This window comes from Martes martes (assembly GCF_963455335.1).
Source record: "Martes martes genome assembly, chromosome: 10".
NCBI classification, from domain to species: Eukaryota; Metazoa; Chordata; class Mammalia; order Carnivora; family Mustelidae; genus Martes; species Martes martes.
Window position 1 is genome coordinate 6,678,448 of NC_137898.1, and position 21,895 is coordinate 6,700,342.

Sequence of the window (21,895 nt, forward strand, 5' to 3'; positions counted from 1 at the left end):
TGGGAGGGCTACAGCAGGATTCCTCGTGTCCCCTCCTCCCCTCGCCCTCCTCCACCCCACCAGGCAGGTGCCCAGAAACTGCGACTATTTAAGAGCACTAAGCACTGAACCCTGCTCTGCACACGCTCTCATTCTTAAAACACCTTAGACAGGTATCCTCTCTTCTTTATAAGCTGAAGAACTTCAGGTTCAGAGAAAGGCTTTCACCAAGGTCAAGGCTGATCGTTTCAGGCACTAACCTCATGAGCCGGGGGTGAGAAATTGAACAAACTGAACTTCAGATGAAGGCTTAAAAAAGAAGTCTTCCGAGGAAGGCGACCTAGGCCTACTTGAACCCCACCTGGGTCTTACTACTATCTCCCATCATCACCCAGCCCCACATTCTTTATCCCCACTCTGTGCTCATCTACCCTGACCTGGCCACCCTCCACGCTCCGCCCAAACATTCCCAGTCAGAAAAAGAAAACACCAACCAAAATCAAAAATAGTGTTATTAATTCTGGTGTCTCCGAAGCATGGAAAAAAAAAAAAAAGAAAGAAAGAAAGAAAAAAAGAAACCACCCTTCCCACATTTCAGCCCCAGGTCCAGGCCAGGGGGCTGCCCCTGCAGGCAGTGCAGGCCCGGGGGCCAAGTCAAGTCAGTCCTGGCCACGGGCTCGAAGCGGGACCAGCCCATGGGTTTGGCTTTTGGGGCCTGGCTGGGAGGCTGCCTGCCTCAGTTTGGGGAGCCCAGGCCCTGGACTAGGGATGAGGGATCAGGGATCAAGGTCAGAGGTCTGGGCCACTTAGTTCTGATACTCTGGCTAAGGCAGCCAGAGGTCAGGGTTCAGATGTGGAAGCCAAAGCCCCTCAGTTCTGTGGTCCAGCAGAGAAGGCCAGAGCCCGGGGATCCAAGCTACTGAATCCTGGGGCTGGGATCCAGAGGGTACCAGGCCGCTCAGTACTGATGCTCCAGCAGGGGCTGGGCGGCCGGGCTCTCACGCTCCTCAGTAGGGGCAGGCCAGTCACCCAGGGTCCCAGTGGGTGTGCCACTTTCAGGAGCGCTGCTGTCCAAGCAAGGAATGTCCTGGGCTGCTCTGGGGGGCGAGGAGGCGTTGATGCCGATATCCGGGCTGAGGCTGAGGTCTAGGGGCGCCTAGGGGTGGGGAGAGACGTCGGTGGAACAGGAGACCTGAGCAGCCCAGGACCCAACTCTTCCACAGGACCCTTACCTGAGATTTGGGGGTTCCTCCTTTGGGGCTCCCTGAGGCTGGCTCCGCCTCAGATCCCGCTAGCCCCTTCCGGCCTCCCAGGCTCCACTTCCCACTGGGACCCTCAGAACTGAGGAGACCAGGGCCAGGGGGCCTTGAGGGCCGGGGACCCTCAGTGGGTGCAGGGGAAGCAGGGGTTGGTCCAGGGAGCCGAGGGGGCGGCCACTGCAGCAGAGGAGGGGGGCGCCCGTCACCAGAGCCGCTCAGGGAAGGCCGAGGGCCCCAGCCTGGGCCGGGAGGGAGGGGTTGGTCACCACTGCCTGTGGGAGACAGATAAGAGGGTCGAGGTCTCGGCTAGGCTGTCCTCGCCCACTGGCTCCGGCCGGCCTCGCCAGCTCACCTGCTGTGTTCTCAGGTGTGGGGTGGGCCAGCGGGGGGTTATTGCTGAGGGAGGTCAAGGCGCCACCTCCGCCACAGTCCGAGTCGTCCACGTTCCCGCCGCTGTTGCAGCCGGCACCGCAGCCCTTATGAAGCCTGGGAGGGGGGTGGCAGGGAGGGACAGGTTGGAAGGGGGAGGGCCCAAGACCCCAGAGGCGCAGGTCCCCAGCTCTAGGACAAGCCAGCTAACATTTCTGAGCCCCAGGACCCCGTCTCTAAGAGATCTCGCCGTCTGCTTTCCAGGGTCTTCTAAGAGGTGTTATCAATGGCTCTGAAGGCAAAAGGCCACCTTCAGCTGTGGGAGAGCGGCACGAAGGCGGGTCAGCTCTGGGACGGTGTCAGCTCTCGGGGCCCAGTCCTGGCTCCAGCACTTCCTCGCTCCGAGCCCTAGGAGGAAGTTGCTTCACCTCGCCGAGCCTCTGCCGCCCACTCCAGGACCTCGGCCCCCCAGGCTCACCTCTCCCAGCTGCGCAGAAGCCAGCGGGCAATGGCGCTCAGGCTGACGGGGCCGCCCCACAGGGCCCGCAGCTGGGGGTGGCTGCCGGCCAGAGAGGTGGTGAGGGGTGACACGTAGATGGGGTAGCCCAGCGGCTGGTCACAGGAGGAATTGATCATGTTGCGGAGGGCCTGCTTGGCGTTCTGGATGCTGCCGCGTTCGGGGTTGCGGTTGCGCAGGAACACCAGCTCCTGCTGCTGCCCGGCCCACAGGCCCCGGACGCACTCGCGGTTCACCTGCGGGACGGCCGGCCCGCACAAGGGTCAGTGGGGCTGGCGCCGGGCGGGGGCGGGGCGGGGCGGGGGCCGGGCCCTCGGTCCCCACCTTGATGACCCGGAAGCTGAGGTGGCGCCGGTTGAGCATGATGATCTTGTACTCGTCTGAGGCGTCGTCCAGGACGTGGCGCAGGGCCAGCAGCGAGGGCGTGTTGCTGAGGATGGCGCTGCGCCAGGCGGGGTCACCCTCGTGCGAGATGACGAGGCGCTCCTCGTTGGCGGCGATGGCGTCGTACAGAGCGGCCGGCTCCTCGTACTCGTCCGGGGACGTGAAGTGGTCCTGCGGGGCCAACAGGAGAGCTGGGTCGATGCCCACATCCACATCTCCCCCTGCCCCACCGCTCCATCCCCCGAAGCTCACCCTCCCTGGCACACCTGTCCCCCTGTCCCCACCTGGTGGAGCTTGAGGGCCATGCGAACCCCGGGCGCCACCACGCGATGAAGCAGGTCCATGTCCGCGAAGACCCACTCGTCCCGCGGGGAGGTGATGCGGAAGTCGCCCTTGAACAGGGCATGCAGGCCGTAGAGAAAGGGCTCTAGGCTGGGGGAGAGAAGGCACAGGTGAGCGTGAAGGTTCCGAGTTCTGGCGCTCCACTCCGGGATCCGAGCCCAGACCATGCCTCCAACTGGGCCTCTGTTTCCCCATCCCCACAAGGTCCGGCTCCGTCTCGGTCCCTCAAGGGGTGGTGGGGACCAGGAAAGGTCCAGAACTGGGCGGTGCCTTGCCCACGTGGCAGAGCCACCCTGGAGGAAGGGCCAGTGCGGTTCCTGGGGGCCGCTGGCCCGGAGCTCTTTGTGGAGGGGATAGAGGGAAACATGGGAGGCCCAGCTGGCCCCATGGTACTCACCTGGCAGACATGCTGTGCGAGGCTGTCCCCAGGGCCCGTCGGCCCAGCACACACAGGCCGAAACACAGCGTGACCAGCGGCGAGTTCCAATCTTGGTCCACGGGCTGCAGCACAAGGACCCCGTCCCCAGAGCCCCGCTCAGACCCAGGGCAGGGAAACGTGCGGTGGGGGCTCGGGCCCAGACCAAGGGAGGCTGAGAGCAAGAGGAACTGGGACAGGGAAGGGGGAACCGGTCGGGTGGGGGGGGCAGCCCCAGGGCAGTGGGGGCTGGACCTGGCTGCGACGGGAGGCACAGTACTGGATCCACTCGAGGTGCACCGCACAGAAGGCAGGCAGTGAGAGGCCAGAAAGGCGAAGGTCATAGTCCTCGTCCACACTCAGGGAGAAGGTGGGGTCCGAGTCCGCGTAGCCTGGTGCCCTCACTGGCCGCAGAGCCGTGGCGATGCCCTCGTGGCTAAGCCATGCCTCCAGTTTCGGGGAGCGGCTCACGTAGTAGATGATACTCTGCAAGGAGGGGCAGGCGTTAGGGCTGGGGCCGGGGACCACGGTCGCGCCCTGGCCGCAGGACAGAAAGCCCCGGGATGTCACCTAGGACGCCCACCTTGTGCTTCCTCTGCGCTCCCTGAAGGCACACAGGCCAGTCTGCTCCCCTCTCCGAGGCCAGGGAGGAGGAGTGAGAATGCGGCCGGGAAGCAACCCCCCCCCTTACAGAGTAAGCCCTGGAGGGTCCTGCCTGTGACAAGTGCTCGCCTGCTTGCTTCAGAAGATCCCCCGTTGATAAGAGACCGGGGTGCAGAAAGACAGCAGACTTGCCTTAGCTGACACAACACGGCAGACTGAGCTACGACTGGAGCCCCCAGGACCTTCCACACCATGACGCTGTGGGATGCGGTCTGAGGCCTTGGAAGGTCAGGCTGAGGTAGTGGGGCTGCCTGCAGGCCAGCGGGGTCTGAGTGCCTGTGGGTCCCGGTGCCTCTAGGCAGCGGAGGTCTGAGAGCCACAGGGCGCTCCTCTCAGAAACAAGGAAAGGCACAGTAACCTGTGTTCCGAGTCACAGGCTCCTGCATCCTTTAAGGGGATGCTGGCTGCTGCATAGGGCTTTGAGCCGATGAAGAGTTTCCGGAAGGCAGACGGGCAGGGTGGATGGGCAGTGTGAGGTTGGCAGCTGGCAACCAGCAAGGTCACTGGGATTCCATGCGCCCACCCTGGGTGGGCCCCGTTCCCCGGGGATGGGGTGGCGAGTCCAGGGCTGGGGAGGGTGCCGCCCCTGGCCCCAAACACAGGGCACCCCGGCAGCAGGAGCGGGAACGTCTAGCGGGGGGGCTCTGTTGGGGTCTGCAGGCCCGAGAGGCTGCCACCCCACCCAGGCACTGCCCCTGGCAGCCCCAACACCCCCTTCCAAACTTGAGCCCACACTGTCCTTGGCAGAGCACCCCCAGGTTCCCCGGACGCCGCCACCCCGCTCCAACTGTGCCGGCCTGTGAGGCGGCTATAGCCGTGGCGAGTCAGCCTCCCCACGGGACGGTCAACTTGGCAGGGCTGGGGCTCATCTCAGCCTGACAGCCTGGGCTGGGCTGGATGCCTGGTGTGCGGCCACGAGAAGGCCGTGTTGGCCTTGAGCCGGGCTTGCGGGAGGCAGCAGGGTGACCTGCGTAGGGGCACGTCTCTGACAGTGGGGGAGGAAGGTGGACAGAACTGTGACCCCTGGATGACCTGAGCCTGGGAATGTCCCTGTCTGGACCACAGTGTCTTTCTGGGTGAAGGTGAGGAGCGGGAGGCTCGCACACTCTTCCCTCGGAGTGGCTGGCTGGATGGGAAAATCGACAGAGAAATTCCAGCTTCTCTGACATATGCCACAATGGGATGTCCGCAGAGGCAAGGGCACAGCTGGGAGGTGCAGAGGACCGCCCTCAAGAAAGCCTCAGGTGAGCAGGCTGCCCTGGGCCCCGATGGGCCTCCCCACTCCACCAACAAAGGCCCTGCACAGAGAGCCCCAGGGCAGATGCTAAGAGGGCACGAGGGGGCCAGGAGGCACCCTCACCTCGCTGGCACAGTGCCCTTCCCCAGGGGCCATCATGCCTGCCCTCTCACGGCACTACAGGGATCCCTCCTCCTTGAGGGGATAAACTGAGGCACAGCAAAAGAGGGGACATCCTGGGGCATCTGGGTGGCTCAGTGGGTTAAAGCCTCTGCCTTTGGCTCAGGTCATGATCCCGGGGTCCTGGGATCGAGCCCCGCATCGGGCTCTCTGCTAAGCAGGGAGCCTGCTTCCCTCTCTTTCTGTCTCTGCCTGCCTCTCTGCCTACTTGTGACCTCTGTCTGTCAAATAAATAAAAAAAATAAATAAATCTTTAAAAAAAAAAAAAAAAAAAGGAGGGGACATCCCAAAGGATGCTTCCTAGAACCCAGTCCAGGGCTACTGCTGGACCCCACACTGCGCCTCACAGCCCTCAACACCCCATGCAGGGGCTTGGAACACCGATGCTGACACAGGGAGGCCCGGGCCTGGATCTGAGCTCGGCTCTGCCACTTTCTCTGATCCTGGGGCTGCAGACTAATCACTCCGTCCTGCCAGTCAACTGCCAGAGCTGACAGCGGGCTCTCCCCTGGAGGGTGTGGTGGGCTTCACCCACTCAGGAGTGGAGCCTGGCTCAGAGCCTGCCCCCCGGTAGCCACCAGCGCTTGGCAGCTGCTCCTGGGGTCATCATTTACCGCCATTAGCATTATCGGTGCTCTGTGACCGGAGTGGGGCAGGGTCCTGGTGGTCTGGGAGGCTGGCCTCTGCAGCCGCCCTTCCCAGGACCAGCAGCCCAGTGAGGGGATTCACGCACACGCTGCCTCCCTGCCCCCAGGACTCACTGTCCAGGTGCATCTCCCAGAGGAGGGTGACAGCAAGCCCTGTTCTCTGCCCCACCCCCCAACACTACACTGTCAGAAGCACGCAAGCCGCTGGGGCCCATGGGGCCCACTGTCCCATGGTGAGTGGCACCTTAGAGGACGCTTAAAGCTCTCTAAGGCCTCCGTTTCCCTTGGGGAAAACGGGTTCCCAACCATCCAGAAGGTGGCACTCGGGATGCTCCTGGTGAGCCGTCCAGGGACCCCTGCTGCCCAGCCCCCGCCGAGCATACCTTGACATAGTACGTGATGAGGATTTTGCGGAGATCAAACACCTGCAGCATGGAGGCCGCGTTGTTGTCGCTGATGCTGTAGCCCTCCAGCACGTACTTGCTGGCCGTCACCTCCCAGGCCAGCCAGCGCTGCCCAAAGGCGGCATTGAAGGACAGGACCCGTGGCAGGTGGCCGGGCTCACAGCAGCAGCAGCCCTCATCCTCCTCCACGCCCTCCGTGATGGCCTCTACCTCGCGCTGCTGGCAGTAGGTACCTGGGGGGCAGGGGGAGCGGCCAGTCAGGGGGCCACTGGGACCTCCCTGCTTGCCCTCTCCCTGTTGAGAGCCCAGGCCTTCGCCGCTCCCTGTCCAAGGATGCCACAAGCAATGGTTGGTTACTAAATGCATGGATTAACAAACGAACCCTTCCTCCTCCAGACTCCCAGATGCCACGGCAAAGACAAGCTCAGAGCAAAGTGACCTGCTCAGGTCACGGTGCTCGTGAGCTGGGCCTCGAGCCCTTCTGTGCCCTCAGAGGCCTCTTCTGAATCTGACGTCCAACACGTGCATGTTCTGGAGGGCAAAGACCTGGCTCACTCACCAGGGGCTGTAGGTGGCACTCAACCTGAGCCACGCCTGAGATCAGAGAGCAGGCCGGGGGCAGCTGATGGGAGAGCCCAGAGCTCTGGGCCCTCGCTTCCGCCAGACCGGACTGTTCGGTCCCTGTGGACCCAGAGTCAGGACAGGGACACGGCTTGGCCGAAGGAGACCGTGCCACCTCAGCACTCAGACTGGGAAACCCAGGCCTAGGGAGGAAGGGTGCCTTGCCCCACGTCACCCTGCAACCAGGGCAGGGCTGCACCAGAAGCCGGCCCTCCCTCGCTATGATACACAGCGGCCTGCGTCAGGCCCAGGCCCCGCGGCTCACCCCGGAACTCGAGGCCACGCAGCTGGAAGGTGACAAGGCCATTGCCGACCTCGATGAGGTGCACCAGGGCGTTGAGGTAGTCAGAGGCCAGGACGAAGCAGTCACCAGGGCCGTAGTTGCCCCAGCGGCCCAGCACCAGGTCCCCACACAGCGTGTGCTGCAGCGAGCGCGTCAAGTGCTCATAGAAAATGGAGTTGAGGTTGTTGTCGTCAGCGCCTGAGGCCCGGGACAGACCAACACGTGGACAAAATGACAAGTAAGCGAGGCCCCCTCCCCAGGGAGGCACCACCCGAAAGGCCCCTGGATGGCCGAGAACACACCGGGGTTCCGATCCAGCTGCGTGACCAGGCGGGTGTTGGAATGATCCACACGTTTAGTGCTGTTCAGACAGAACGACAAACCCAGTGTCGGCCGACAGGCTTGGGGGAGGATTCCTGCCAGCCCACCACCGCGTCCTCGTGGCCCACAGCCCTGTTCTCTGAGTAGATGTCATGAGAGCCCCATTTCAAAGACGGCCGAGGCTCCAGGACATGAGGGGACAACCCCAGGACCCCACGGCCGGGACGCCCAGGGTGGGAGCCCGAGGCTCGGCCCGACTCAGATTTTGCCCTTATCAGATCAGCCCCCCGAAAGCGGCTGTGCTCCCCAGCTGCAGCCCCTCTCTGTGCGCCACCCCACCTGGGCCCCAAGCTCCCCTTCCTTCTGAGGCACCTCTGGACGACCCGCCTGTTCCCCCGACACTCACTTGTAGTCGCGCTCCCAGAACTTGAGGGGCCGGGCGTAGGACATGATGAAGACGGCGCTGCCCAGCAGGGGGTTGAGTGGCGTGGAGAAGAGTGCGGAGAGCAGAGCTTGAACGAACAGCATGGCCGAGTCTGGGCACGAGTCAAGGAGGTGGCGGGCACGCAGGACCCCACCCTAGCCTCCCCTTCCATCCGTGGACTCCCACCAACCTGCCCCACGCACCTCCCTCCGGGCCGCCGCCCTCCCCGCACGCCCCACTCCAAGTCGCAGGCGGCAGGCTGGGTACGAGGCACGGCGAAGGGCTGGGCGAAGGCGTGGAAAGCGGAGCCCCAGGTGATCTGCCAGGGCGCAATGTAGGTCAGCACAAACCGCAGCTTGTACAGCAGGTCCCACAGCTGGCGGGCCGGAGGCGGCGAAAGGAAGAGACACACAGGTCACTCACAGAGGCGGGGTCGGCCGAGTACCCCATTCAGAGCCTTGGGGCTACCCCGGGGGCTGCCCTTCGTGGGGGTTAAGTTCACCATGACTCCCAGCCCTTTCTCTCTGGATCTAGCTCAAAGCAGCCCATTCCCCCTGGCAGACCCTCTAAGGAAGCATTAGTCGTTTGTGGGACCACCCTGGGAGCCTCCTATCTTGTCCGATTTCAGGACAAGATGGGAAAGTTCAGAAAAAGCAGGGCAGGACGACGACTTGCTCAAGCCATCAGTGAGTGATGGAACTGGGCTTCGACCGTGACACTGGAAGTCAAGACAGGCCCCGCCCTCAGAGGAGAGCGCACTTCGGATCTCTACCATCCTGGACCAGACCAGAAACCAGACTAGAATGCCCACGTCAAAGAGAAAACGGCTCAGGCCCATGCTGGGGTCCCATGGCAGGCACCACCACAGGCCTCCAGGACAGTGCCAGGGAATGGTTCCCTGTTCAGTAATTCCCTGCACCCCCTGAGCCCCACATCAGGGGGTCCCACTGTCTGGCAGAGCAGTCTAGATCTGTCCAGGCCCCCCGGGCCTCTGAGACTCGGCTCTTCACTGCTCCCCGAGGCTGTGGCTGGCAAAGGAGCAGAGCTCAGAGGCTGGTTTCTAGAGGCGAAGGCCGAGTCTTAACTACTTAACTCCCTGGTAACTGTCCACAAGGAAGGCGGTGAAGGACCATGACTCCGAGACTGGGCAGCAAAGTGAGAGGGACCCGGATTTAAGTCCGGGCTGCTCACCAGTTCTCCGGGGGACAGAAGGCAAGTGACTTTAGTGCTTTAAACCACAGCTTCCTCTGTGCCCCTGGGGGACCTGCTGCAGAGGCCCACAGCGGGGCGGACGTGGAGAAGCAGCTAGCGGGGCCGCAGGCCCCTGGGAAAGTTCTCCCCGCAGCCAACGCAGACGGGTTCTGCTCCCGCCGCCCAGCCTGCAGCACGGCCACCAACTCACCTTGCTGCAGAGCAGAGACATGAGAAAGTAGTCGAGCAAAAAGCCCTGGGAGAGGCGTGGGTAGTCAAAGTGGAAGAGCAGGACAGTGAAGGCCAAGGTCAGGTACTGCTGGGGCGGGCAGCAGAAGGCCGAGCGCAGCAGCTTCAGCCCAGCCACAGTCATCAGCAGCGCCCGGCAGCTGTGGGGGAGGGGCGGGCATTACATGGCAGGTGGGATTCGGGGGGCGGCAGGGAAGGGGGCCCATCCCTCCCCACTCCTGGCCTGGGCTCTTCTGAGCCGGGCCCTGCTCTCCTGGGCAAAGGATGCTCAGTCTCTGCTCTCTAAAGGGGTCTCCCTTTTGAGACACATCTGGGAAACACATCTGTCTTCAAAGAGACAACTGTCTTCAACAAAGGGCAGCAGGAGCTCGAGGCCTGCTTTTGCTTGCTGGGGCAACTGAGGCAGGTTTCATTCCACCTGTGGGCTTCGGTGTCTCACGTGTCCCATGGGAACGTGGGTGGTGGGATGGCGGGGGCCGGGGCAGTCCTCACTAGAGGCAGAACTTGTCCGGGTGGCTGACAACGGCATGGGCATCCACCGTGAGGGCGTTGAGCACCACCGCCGGGTAGATGAGGTACTTCTCGACACACTGGAGGCTGGCGTACAGCTTCTCAAACCACATCACCTGCGCAGCACCTGCAACAGAAGGCGGCACTGCTGACCGGCCACATTCCCCTCCCACTGTGGGCCGGGTGAGGTGTACGCCCAGAGGGAGGGCAAACCAGGGGACATGGCTCTCTGGGCCCCCAGAGACTTTGTGGCAGCTCAAAGCAGGGTGATGAGGACCAGGTAGGACATTCCGGGTCTTGGGGCACAGGCTTTGCCCATTCTGCCATCTGGAAAAACAAACCGAATGAGGACATTCCAGGTGCCTGCTGGAGGCTGGGTGAGGCCCACATCCACGGTGACCTCGAGCAGCAGCCCCTTCATCACGGGTCACTGCCCCCTGGCTTGAGCTGACCGTAGCCACATGGGAGCGCCAGCCCAGGGGGCAAACTCTTTATCGCAGACGTAAAACAGGGCACGTGGAATTTCGGGCACCAAATCCAGGTGACGAAACAGAGGCTTAGCGACGTCTGCATCACACAGCCCAAATGGGAAAATCCGCCACGCGGACCTAGTCTGTGGGCAACCGATCGATCCTTCTGGACAACAGATCCCTTTAGGGCCTTGGAATTCTACATCCTCCAACTCCCCAGTGAAAGCAGATGGGCAGAGGAAGGACAGGGTGGACGGGGTGAGGGGCAAGCAGGGGCCAAGTCGGGGCACAGCCAGGCGGCGCGAGAGGACAGGCAGAGAGCACAGGCAGGGCTGCACAGGGGCCGCGGGGACAGGGCAGCATGTGCAGAGGCTGCCCCCTGCTGGCGCTAGGAGCCAAGAGGGCCAGAGGTCCCTGGGGCATGGGGCTGGGGGGCAGGGGAGTCAGAGGGGCCCCACCCCGGGGAAAGGCACTCACCTCGGACCTCGTACTGGCTATACTCGGACGGCTTCAGCACGGGCTGCGACAGGCAGAACCAGGGCAGCTGTTTGCGCAGCTGTGGCAGCAGGTAGTGCGTGAAGAAGCCCACAGCCCCGGCCAGCGCGTACAGCACGAAGCCCAGCACCGACTGCAAGAGGGACAGGCCGGAGGCTCAGCCCAGGCGAGCGGGCTGAGAAGCCCATGGGGCCTGGGCACGGGCGGGCCAGGGCAGAGAAGGACAAGGCCATGCCAGCCCGGCGCCCTCAGGCGGACGGAGAGCAAGGGGACAGCCCAGGCCACACGAACCTTCAGGGCGATGAAGACGGTGCTGGCACTGATGGCAAAGGTGAGCACGGCAATCACCACACACATCACCAGGTCAGAGTGCAGGACCTCACGCTGCAAGGCCGGGAGACACCAGCGTGGGTGCCCGCCACCCCGGGGCCGACTGCTCCCAGGCAGCCCTCCGCCCCAAGACCAGGACCCCACGCGCCAGCCTCTCACCACCGACTGGCGCATCTTGTCTGGCAGGGGGTCCGGGGGCTCAGCCCGAGCCGTCTCCAAGCTCCGCTCCTCCAGCTCGGGGAAGAGCCTGCTCCGGATCAGGGACCTGAGGTGGGTGAGAAAAGGCAGAGGCCTGGGTCTGCGGGGGCCGCCCATCCTCCTGCGGGCTCCAGGGTCAGCTGGTAACAGGCACATGCACAGACCCCCACCGCCAACCCTTGCCATGCACACTCACAAAAACACACACATGCGCACAGACAGGCACATGCAGGCACCCACCAGAGCACAGTGGGGTCACTGCTCTGACGGCTCAGGTGGTAGGACAGTGCCACCAGGAGGCCACAGAAGACGGAGAAGAGGACAGGGACGTGCTGCTCCGGCCAAGGAGTCTGGGGAGAGAACCCATGCTGGTCAAGGGAGGCAAGGGGAAGCGTGGGGAGTGGGGGTGGGGGTCCCCCCACGGGAGAAGCCACTGCTGAGCCCAATTCACAGTCCCGTCCCAACGACCCCCCTGGGCCTCAGCATGCCCCCCCACCCCACAGGTCATCCCTACCTTGATGGCCCCAAGGCAGAAACCATAGAGCAGGGCAGCGGCCAGCAGGCTGCGGGAGAGGCTGAAGAGCGCTGTGAGCGGGCTGGTGGCAGCTGCGAGCGGAGAGACAGCAGGTAAAGCCGAGTTCCCACCGGCCGGTGCTCCGCTGCCCCTCAACTGCCACGAGCTAACCTCCCTGGGACCCATCTCCAGTCCAGTGCTGTCCGCTCCCCGAGCCCTGAGAGACCTTCACAGCTTCTGACATTCTTGGGTTTAAACCATTTGCTTGTGGGGGGAGGGGAGATGAGACGGGCTCTTGGAATCCACCGCATACACAGGGAGAAAGACCAGCGGAAGGCCGAAGCCACACCTAAACCACAGCCCCTCCGAGGCCCCACGCGCTCCCGACCCCCCAAGCTACCTATGGGCCCCCTACCTGTACCCCCAAAGCCGTGCATATCTATCTGCTCCAGCAGGTACATGAGGCAGGTGTTGACCTGGGGCAGGAGGCCCAGGAGGAAGACGAACGGGAAGCACAAGGTGAACACTGGCAGGGAGGGAGGGCAAAGGCCCGGTCAGTCCGCCTGCGCACCGCCCCTTGGCCCGCCAGCCTCGGGGCCCCAATCCCCTGGGCCACAACACTGCCCCATCTCACCAGTGGCCACGTCCCGGGCACAGAAGAAGAAGGAGGCGGAGAAGAGCGTGAGGCCGTACAGGGAGACGGGGGGGAAGGGCTGGGCTGAGCCCAGAGCATCCAGCAGCCAGATGAGGAGACAGCAGATGCAGAAGTAGACAGGCCGGCTGTAGGCGATCACCCAGTTGTGGCCCTGGGGAGCGGGACAGCGCGAGGAGCCAGCTGTCCCCAGCTGACGATCCCGCACACACGTGCACACACACGGACACACACGCCCTGCCCTGCCCGTGGCCCTGGAACCAAGATAGGAAGCCTGGCAGGGTAAGGGCAGCGGGACTAAAGATCTGAGGCCACAGAGGTGGTAAGGGAGCCCTGCCCCTCCCAGAGCCCTTCACACCTGTGTCAGCCCCTGCCCAGGGCCCACGCCCGAGCCTCGTGGGTAAAGGCACGGGTACTCACGTGCATGGGAGATGCCGCATCAGGCTGGACACTCTGGAAGAGACAGGAGCCATGTTGGCAGCGAGAGCCAGAGCCCGGGGAGGATCAGAGACCCCAGGCCCTGCTCAGTTCCACCACCGGACTATCCGGGGCGGCCAGGGCAGGACCCTACACTATCTGGACTCTCAGTTCTTTCATGGTAAGACAGAGAGCTAACTACAGGGGATCTTAAACACCACCTCTGCTTTCAATCTCACGCCCCTCCAAATGGGTCGTGGGCATGGAGACGTCTGGAAAGAGGGGGATGGGGGAAGGAAAGCCAAGGAGCAAGGGCTGACCTTCAGCAGGGAATACTGGCAGGAGGCGATGACCAAGCAGAACTGGAAGACCCAGATATCCGTGAAGAAGCCCTTGAGCAGCAACAGGTAGCCCAGGAAGGCGACGAGGCTGCTCAGGCCCACGCCGAGGATGTTCTCCACCAGCCCCCGAGTCCTGGAGAGACAGCAGGGTCAGGACACACCCAACCCCTTCCCAGCTAGTGGGACGAAGGCAGGCAGCGTGGGGAGGAGGACAGGACCCAGCCGCAAAGGCCCACATCTGAGCCTGTGCCCAGGCCACCCCTCGTCCTCCAAATATGCGAACCTGTCCCTTTCAGGGACGGGGCCAGCGGCACCTGCTCCAGGAAGCTGCCCCGTTGCTACCCTGCATCCCGATCTTTGCCCCTTCTAGACCCCGAGGCTCCAAGGGCCACCACCACAGGGCTTGCCTGTCTCTGGCTCACGCATGCCCGCTCAAGCACGCCACGCTGTGCACACAGGCGGTGCCGGACACGTGCCAGCTGCAGGGCCAGGGGGACATCCAGAGCATGGGAAGCTGGGCCACAGGTTCGAGGCCCGAGCCATCCACGCAGACAACAGAAGTCATCTGACTTTCCTCTCTGGCTTCCTGGGCCTCAGTTACCCCGAAGAAACAGGAAGGCTGACATTTGGGATTTGTGAGCTTTTCTAGCCCACAGAACTCAATTTCATGAGCTCTAACACCGAGCAAATAAAAACCAGAGACCGGCCGGGAACAGCTGGTTTGGAGCAGAGCGCTGGGGCAGGGAGTGCCTAGAGCACCACCCACGCGGCCATGCCTTTACATCCCAGGAGGACCTACCTAGTCAAACCCCACCGCGGACCCCAGCCCAAGGCGCCTTCAGGGACGCCACAATGGGCTCCCCACGCGTAGAGGCTCAGGAAGGCCCGGGGGCCACGGCAGATGGGCACTCACCGGTCCAGCAGGGCCAGGAGGGCCAGCCGCTCATAGCGCACGGATGTCCAGCGGCCGGGAAGCAGCCAGTACTTGTAGCTGTGCTGGGCCCGAGGAGGCGCCTCCTCCATCAGCGTCTGCTCCTGGGATTCGTGCAGGGAGTCCTGGTCCAGCAGGTCAAACTGCGGTCCCCACAGCCGCAGCCATCAGCCCCTCGCCCCCCAACACGGCCGATCGCCACCACTCCCCTGCCCGGCACACACTGACTGGTCCGCCGTCTCCTCTGGCACAGAAGGCCCCGCGATCTAGTGGCCCTGCGGCCTGTCCTGCGACTCCATCACAAAGGTGCGCTCGTCTCTCCAGGTCCCCGGGACATGCCTCAATGGCTGCTGAGGGCCGGAGTCTCTCCTCCCTCCTCAGGCAGCCTCTCCCGTCTCTTCCTGGGTTCAGTGAAGTCCACCCTGCCCTCTGGGACCCAGTACAAACCCTACCATCCTCTGATGACAAAGCCATCGGGGGTCACTCTGACCACCCCAGCCTGGAGCACACAGAGCCCCAGCCCTGATGACAGGCCTGGATGCCAAGGGCCATGCTGTGAGGCCCTAGACAAGCTACTTAATCTCGGGATTTCTCGTGCCCACAAAAACTTAGGAGGCAAGCTATGGGTCTGGTGCTCTGCGGGGCCTTGGGGATCCCATGCAGAGCTGGATGTGGCCATCAGCGGTGTCAGGACCGTGGTGTCCCTCCTGTGTGACCACTAAGGAGAGTGAACGCGTCAGGAAGGGACACACGGGGCTTCCGGGCACTGCATGTGCTCTGTGACCCTGAGTGTTAGACGTGTGGGTGCCCTTTTACCACCGTTCTTTTAGTTCTGAGTCTGTTTTACGTGTCTTTAACACGTCTGCTATTGCTACGCCGACCATGTAACTTATGATCCAAACCGGGACACTTTCAGGAGCAAAACGGGACGTTACAGTAAGGAACAGGGACAGAGTGCCCTGAGCCACGCCCCACGCCTAGGCCCAGCACAGGGAGCGGCAGGCCAAAGCTGCGCTGCCTCTAGCGGGTTTCCCTGCAGAGACCCGCCGTCCCAGCTCCCTGTAGGCCCCTCCAAGATAAAGAAGAGAGTCCAGACACACTTGCTGAATAAGCAAACGAACGACTCCTTGAGCCACAGAGATCCAGAGCCTGCACACCCATGGCCAGCCGTCAAAGGTCAGGATGGACACCGAGGGCCCCCAGAGCACTCACTCGAGCGGCCTGTCCCTCTCGGTACGGGGGCAAGTGCTCCGTGAGCTGCCCGCCTGCCCCCGCCACTGCCCCTCCTGCGGGTCCTTCCCCGACCGCTGGCTCCTCACCTCCGGGATCTCCAGGGGCACGCGGCGCACCTGCATACCCTGCAGGACCACAGGTCTCGGCTGCAGCAGGTTCAGGCCGCCTGCCGCCTCCGGGACGTCGGCCGAGTGGAAGCTGGAGGAATGCGAGTGGCGGTCCCTGTGGGAACGGCAGCCATGAAGAAAGATCGGGGCCACTGGAGAGCCCCGGGACCGCGGTGGGATTCAGGCCAAAGCCAGGCCGTAACCGGGGGCCTCCGGGGGCTGCTCAGACACCCAGAAGGAGCACCGAGGATCCAGAGGAAGCAAAGGTTAAAAGGGCCACCCTCCCCGACCCTGGGCTTCCTGGCCGTCTCCTGCCCAGAAACGCCACGTTGTTGCAGTGTCACGGGATCCCCGCAGGCCTGCCCTTCACTGCTCCCCTCTCTTCTCCTAGAAGTTCTAAGCTGCCCCTGCCCCGGCACAGCGCAGAGAGAAAACGCCCAGAAACGGCAAACCCACCAGGGCTGCTGGCCAGGAGAGCCCCAGCCGGGAGACTCACCAAGCTCCGTTAGCCGCCTGCTCCCCCTGCTGTCCCACAGGGTTCTCGTAGCCGCCCCCAGCGAGGCCGAAGGTGTAGGAACGCCGCACGCCTGGGCCCGGGGACACAAGGCAGCACGTCAGGGACAGGGGCACCAAAGCCCGACCCACGTGAACCACCCAGTGAGGCGTTCCCCTGGACGGCAGCCCAGCAGCCCCCGGGAAACTGTGAGCCGGAGAAGAGAGGGCCTGCAGGTCAGCCCGCCCCGGGCTCGGGTCCCTCTTCTGCCACTTGCTCAGCTGGGACTTCAGCCAGTGCCTTGGCTTCCTCACAAGCAGAGCAGGGATAACGAAGCCGCCCACGTCTCAGAGAAACGGCGAGTTTGGCGGCAGGCAGCACGGGGAGAGCAGTCACCACGGGGGCTGAGCGGGTGGTCCGTGGCCAACAGAGCAAGCACTGCCGCGGGGACGACGAAGACCCTCGGCAGGAGGGAAGGGGGGTGGTGGGCCACAGAGGCCAGGCCACTGGACGCAGGGAGGGGCTCACCGCTCTCATCGTAGAAGTAGTGCACGGCCCCCTCGGACGTGTCGTCGAAGGTGCAGGCCTCGTGCACGGTGGCGCCGGCCCGCGTGAGCAGCAGCGAGGAGGCGAAGTGCAGGGCGGAGGGCAGCGTCAGCGCCCGGGAGTGAGAGGCGGCCCGGCTGCGCTGAGCCTCCTGCAGGCTGCTGACGAAGGGACAGCCCGCAGGTCAGCGCCACTCAGAGCCACGGGCCCCCATCACCCCTCCGGCCGCCCGGCAGGCGCTCACCTGGGCGGCGAGCCCATGACAGAGGCTGGAGGGGTGGGGTTGCTGCCCGCATTGTGGCGTCTGCGGATCGCCTGAGTCCGCCGCACGCTGCTCGTGCGGTCCCGCTTGCCAGTGTCGTCAGCTGCTGCCCAGAGAGAAGCCCCACGTGTGAGCCACAGAGGCGTGGACACAGCCTCTGACACGGGTAGGGGCGGGGGGGTGGGCGGCAGCAGCCCCTGCCCAGAACTACAGGTCAGGCCTCACCCAAGCGTGTCCTGCCTCTGGGACCCAGCCAGGTCACCTAACCCCTTGTGCCTCAGTTTCCACATTTGGAAATCAGGACACGACGAATGTGGATGTTGAGGGCCCTCAGTGGGCAGGGGCTTGGTGCTAACTGCAGGACCTGGAGCCAGGGGTCTACGATCTCCCAGCCCTGCTCATCTGAGGGGTTCAGCAGACGGCACTGCCTCGCCCAGTCCTCATCTACCTGCTGCCCGAGACAGAGACCGAGCTGACTCTGACCAGCTCCACTCCAGCCTGGGCTCTGTCCAAACCCAAGCCCATACCCAGCTCACCTCCCCCCGCCCCCCAGCAGAGCGGGCACTCACCTCCCCCCACAGCACCTTCCTCCTGCAGCTCCCCCCGCCAGCCGGGCTGGTTGGCAGCAGGTCCCCTGTGGGCCTCAGCAGGCAGCAGAGCAGGCTCTCCAGAAGCCAGCTCCACCCCCGCCTGGGCCTCCAGCTCCGCCTTGGAGCCAGCCAGGGGGGCCCTGAGGACATCACCCCCTGCCCCATCCATGCTCAGCACACGGGCATGCGTTTTGGCGCTGGCGGTACTAGGCGTCCGCTGGGTCCCATAGGGCCGCTTGGGGGGCACAGCAGCCCCCTCCTCAGCCCCATGGGGGGCCCGTCGCTTCCGGGGTCCCCCGGCTGCCCCACGGGAGCTCTCGGGGGAATAACAAGAAGTGGAAGAAGAGCTGTCAGTACTGTAGCGGCGCTGAGATCGGAGGCTGGAGGCTGGGCTCAGTTCGCTGCCCTCGCTGGTGTCTTCGTCCTCAAAGAAGCCCCCGCCTTCAAGCAGGGGCCGCCGAGGGGCACGGCCGGGTGGGGAGTGTCTTCGCATGGGGGGCCGCCGTTTGGTGGGCCGCAGCAAGGCCAAGTCCTTGGGCCGCACAACCAGGAGTGGCTCAGCTGGCCCCGGTGGCGTCCCTGCTCCTATGACTGTGTCAAAGGAACGCAGCGTGTCATCGGAGGGGACCCCGGCATCTGGTGATGCGGGCAGCTCAGCCTCGGAGGGTGGGTCCGTGTCACTGCCCTCGGGGGCTTGGCCACCGGGGGGGCTGTCCAGATGGGTTGAGTTCGTCTTCTCGCTCTTGAAGCTGCTTAACGTCTCCCTATCAGTACCACTGAAGCAGGAATCCGAGGAGCCTGCTTTCTGGGGCGTGGGCTCACCCGAACCCCGCCGGTCCAGGGGCTGGTAGCCACCTGCTCCCCGGCGTTGTTCCCGTCGACTGCTGGTCCTCACCAGGGCCCGCTCAGGCCGGGTCAGGGTCAGGAAGCTCTTGCTCAGCTCCTGGCTGAGGCTCCCCTTCAGAAGGGGGCTCATGGGAGTGTCAGCCACACTGCTCCCACTCCAGGGGGCTCCATCCCCGGCCAAAGGAGAACGATCTGAAGAGTCTGTGCTGGGGAGAGAGGGGTCTGGGGCAGCCCCCGGGGGTGTCTGGGGAAGGTCTCCAACTATCAGAGAAAAGGAAGACAAAATGAGGAAAGGGCATGCTGCAAGAGGAACTAGCCACTAAGGGGGTCCTGTGGCCACCACTTCCCCAGAGCCCAGCTGGAGCAGGACCATGAGAAGGCCCCATTCTGACGGCCAAAGAGAGCTCTGGAGAAGCAACAGTTGGGGTGACTCGAAGACAGGATAGCCCATCCTCCCCCTTGGGCTCCGCCACAGCACGCCCACTCACTCAGCTTCTCCTGTGAGCTTAACTTCAGCATCTCTCGATCCGCCGAGGTCACGATCACGTTGTTGCTGCCCTGCTCCCGCACCAGCTCCTTGATGTCTGCAACCACAGCCCCACAGGTGTCAGCAGGACTTCAAGACACCCAGGTGCCATCTCGTTCCCCGCCGCCAAATTCAGACCTGAGCAGCAGCCACCTACCTCTGAGGGGACCAGAGTCTTCCATCCGGGGCAGCAGCTCCTGAGCAGACAAAGAGAGAAGTGAAGGAACAAGCCGGGTAAGAAGTAGCCTCGGGACATACCCCCGTGGGGATGGGCTCTCAGGAGAGGAGTGGAACGGGCTGAGGGTAGGGAGCACTCACCGAAACCTGGTTGAAGCCAAACACAGAATGCTGGGAGCTACAGCGAACTGGAGGCGTGGAACTCACTTTCCGAAACACTGTCATCTCCACTCCCGGGTCCCTAGCAGGGGAGAAAAGTGTCAGCTTTCAGCTAACCTCCCCCTCCCTTTAGGTCCTACTTCCTTCCCTATCCCCAGCACTCCTCTCTTCTCAAGGGTCCTGTGGGGCTGACCACAGAACAGGGGCTCACCTGCTCCTGAAGCCAATGTCCCCAAGGCGCCCATGCTTAAGCCCAGGCACCAAGACCCCTTAGTTCCCCACACGGTCTCTCCCCCACTCACCTGGGCAGACTGCTGTCCCCCTGTACAGGCTCCTCCTCTGGCTCCCCCATGGTCGAGTTGCGCTTCTCCACAATCTCGCCCTGATCGAACATGGCATGTAGCCGATAGTTCACTGTCTTGATGGTAGTGAAGATGACAGCCACCACGAGGCAGTACACGCCGGCCACCATCAAGCTGGGGGGCAGGACCTGGAGGCGGCACCGAGTCAGGTTCTCCTCACACAGCCCTGTCCCCATGGGATAGACCTACTGCCACAGTCACAGCCAGCATTCACAAATTCACAAGACCTCCTCACCCGTCCCTTGCAACTGGTCTAAACACCCTGTCAGGGGGTTCTATCCTCTCACTGGAGAGAAATCCAGTGAGAGGCTCAAGGTCACCCAGCCCAGTTAAAGGATAATCTGGTCGTTCCTCCATATACCCCCAAACTCTGCAGTGAGTCCTTTCTCCACCCCCAAGCCTACAAGACATAACCCCGAATCCCTGCCAGGTCGGCATCCCTCCGTGACACCTGCCCTCCCTTTCCCTGGCGGGAGTTACAGGTGGCGGCAGCATCTCACCATGTACAGCAAGAAGGGAAAGGTGAGCAGGAAGATCCAGACGTAAAGGTGGAAGCAGTTGGAGAAGGTGCTCTGGTGCGGGTCGAAGAACCAACCGCCGGTGAGCGAGGCCCACACCCCCTGGCGCAGGATCTGCAATACCTGCGACCCCATGGCCCCGCCGCTGCTGCGCGCGCCCCCCTCCCGGGACCCTCATGGGGGCGGCCGCCGGCCCATGCCCCGTCTGGCGCCCGAGGGCCCCGGGGCCCGGCCTCGCGCTCACGCCATGGCCTCCCCTAGCCGGGGAGAGGGGTCGGCCGGGCGACGGGGCGGGCAGGGGGCGGGGCCGACCCGGGCAGTCAGCGGTGCGAGGCCTGGACGCGGGGGTGGAGCCTCATCAGGGGCGGGGTCCAGGCCCCCACCCCCGGCCCAGAACTGCTCCGAGGGGCCGAGCCGGTAGGCGGGCGCGGGGCACGGGCCGAACACCCGTCGGCGGCATCCAGAGTTGGGCGTGGGGTGGGTGCTCCGGGGGTGCAGGCGACGGCTCCCTCGGCTCCGGCCCGGGGAGAGCCCCGGGACCCTGAGGTCCACTTCCGGGGTTACAGGTCACTCGCTTCGGTCTCCGCGCTCGCCCGGCTACTGCGGGACCCGGCCCAAGGGGAAGGCCGGAAGGAGCAGCGAGCCGCCAGCCAGCGGTGGCGCATGCGCCCGACGAGCCTAGTTGGGACCCGGAAAAGGAAAACTTAAAGGCATGAAACCCAACGCACGCGCAGGAAGGTGGTGGAGCGCTAAGACGCCGGGGAGCCCTTTGGGCGTGCGCAGAGTGGTAGCGCTGGGGCGCATGCGCACACTTAGGCGTTGTCAATCCAGTTGACACCACTGGGCGGAACCGAAGGGATAGTTTAGTGGCCACTGGGTAATGGCGAAATTAATTGGCACAAAACTCTCCCAGTGAGTTACAGGAGGCGGGAAGAGGTTGGAGGCGTGGACTTCCCAGGGCTACGGCGACAGTTCGCCACCAAAGCACGCCCCTTTCGGCCCGCCCCTTTTAGTGCTGGACCCCAAAGCCGCACTCTCGCCCCAATCTGCCTCTACTTCCGGGTCAGAGCTCAGACTTAGCGTGTAGAAAGCAACCCTCCAGAACAGGCATGAATAATAGAAATAGGATAACGTCGCTTTTCTTAAAGTGACAGGCTCTAGGCATTGGGGGTGGAGGGTTCAACCCAGCAGTTGTGAGGGCGACTTAGCCATTCTGAATCCAACCATTGGGCGAAGTTCAGGTCGACAGTCTCAGGTTTCCGCCCACTTGGTAAGGAGCATGAAGAAGTGGATTATTTCCCAGGTGAGGGGAAGAGGATGGGCTTAGACAACCCGTTCCTAAAGCTTGAGATGCAGCCAGTTCATTCTTCCCATCTTGCCCACTCCCAACCCAAGGAGCTTCTAGTCCCTATGTCAGCTATGAAGGGAAGGAGGCGAAGAGAAGATGAGTCACACAGTCCTGCAACTTCGGAGCCAAGACTAGACTCACTCCCAAGCCAGATTCTTTACCTCGTTTTGCTGAAGCAGATGCAGAGGGAATGGCCTGTCCTTAGCAAAGACCAACCTTGACCCTGAACCTTCAGCGATGGGCTTTTGGGGCTAGCCATCCCCTCCTGCCCTTCATTGCCCGCCTACCCAGGAACTGCCGGGACCAGCGCCGGCAGCCTCTGGGAGGGGAGCAGTGCTACCCGCCCGCGTCATCTGATGCTGTTTCCTGCAGGAGGGAGAAGAGC

At 63.5% G+C, this 21,895-nt stretch overlaps 1 protein-coding gene across 4 annotated transcripts; it reads right to left on the reverse strand.

Annotated features, from left to right (window-relative positions):
• Positions 1 to 473: 473 nt before the first annotated feature.
• Positions 474 to 21,791, reverse strand: PCNX3 (pecanex 3). 4 transcript variants are annotated; one of them, XM_080816468.1, is made up of 36 exons: positions 21,672 to 21,791; positions 20,145 to 20,840; positions 19,585 to 19,772; positions 19,265 to 19,364; positions 19,104 to 19,143; positions 18,909 to 19,004; positions 17,554 to 18,681; positions 16,967 to 17,087; positions 16,705 to 16,883; positions 16,180 to 16,270; positions 15,663 to 15,798; positions 14,326 to 14,486; positions 13,392 to 13,545; positions 13,075 to 13,107; positions 12,637 to 12,808; positions 12,418 to 12,528; positions 12,003 to 12,094; positions 11,729 to 11,838; positions 11,450 to 11,555; positions 11,252 to 11,344; positions 10,943 to 11,093; positions 9,978 to 10,122; positions 9,448 to 9,625; positions 8,313 to 8,421; positions 8,028 to 8,157; positions 7,603 to 7,661; positions 7,283 to 7,498; positions 6,376 to 6,629; positions 3,521 to 3,751; positions 3,248 to 3,351; positions 2,793 to 2,940; positions 2,449 to 2,679; positions 2,086 to 2,360; positions 1,591 to 1,724; positions 1,212 to 1,510; positions 474 to 1,135 (listed from the first exon to the last, which is right to left on the reverse strand). In XM_080816468.1, exons 2-36 carry the CDS (start codon positions 20,295 to 20,297, stop codon positions 938 to 940), a joined length of 6,126 nt encoding a protein of 2,041 aa, XP_080672594.1. In that variant the 5' UTR covers positions 20,298 to 20,840; positions 21,672 to 21,791; the 3' UTR covers positions 474 to 937. The 4 variants fall into 4 exon arrangements, with proteins under 4 accessions (XP_080672594.1, XP_080672595.1, XP_080672596.1 ...); XM_080816469.1 differs by having other exon boundaries at positions 16,705 to 16,880; positions 16,967 to 17,090; XM_080816470.1 differs by having other exon boundaries at positions 14,326 to 14,447; positions 16,967 to 17,090.
• Positions 21,792 to 21,895: the final 104 nt, after the last annotated feature.

Excerpts from the sequence above, each read along its gene's own strand:
- PCNX3 (XM_080816467.1), bottom strand. The coding sequence starts at position 20,297 with ATGGGGTCGCAGGTATTGCAGATCCTGCGCCAGGGGGTGTGGGCCTCG. Across the intron at positions 16,884-16,966 it reads GTCATGGGCTCGCCGCCCAG|CAGCCTGCAGGAGGCTCAGC; the intron begins GTGAGCGCCTGC and ends TCCCTTCGTCAG. Across the intron at positions 13,108-13,391 it reads GCCAGTATTCCCTGCTGAAG|AGTGTCCAGCCTGATGCGGC; the intron begins GTCAGCCCTTGC and ends TGTCTCTTCCAG.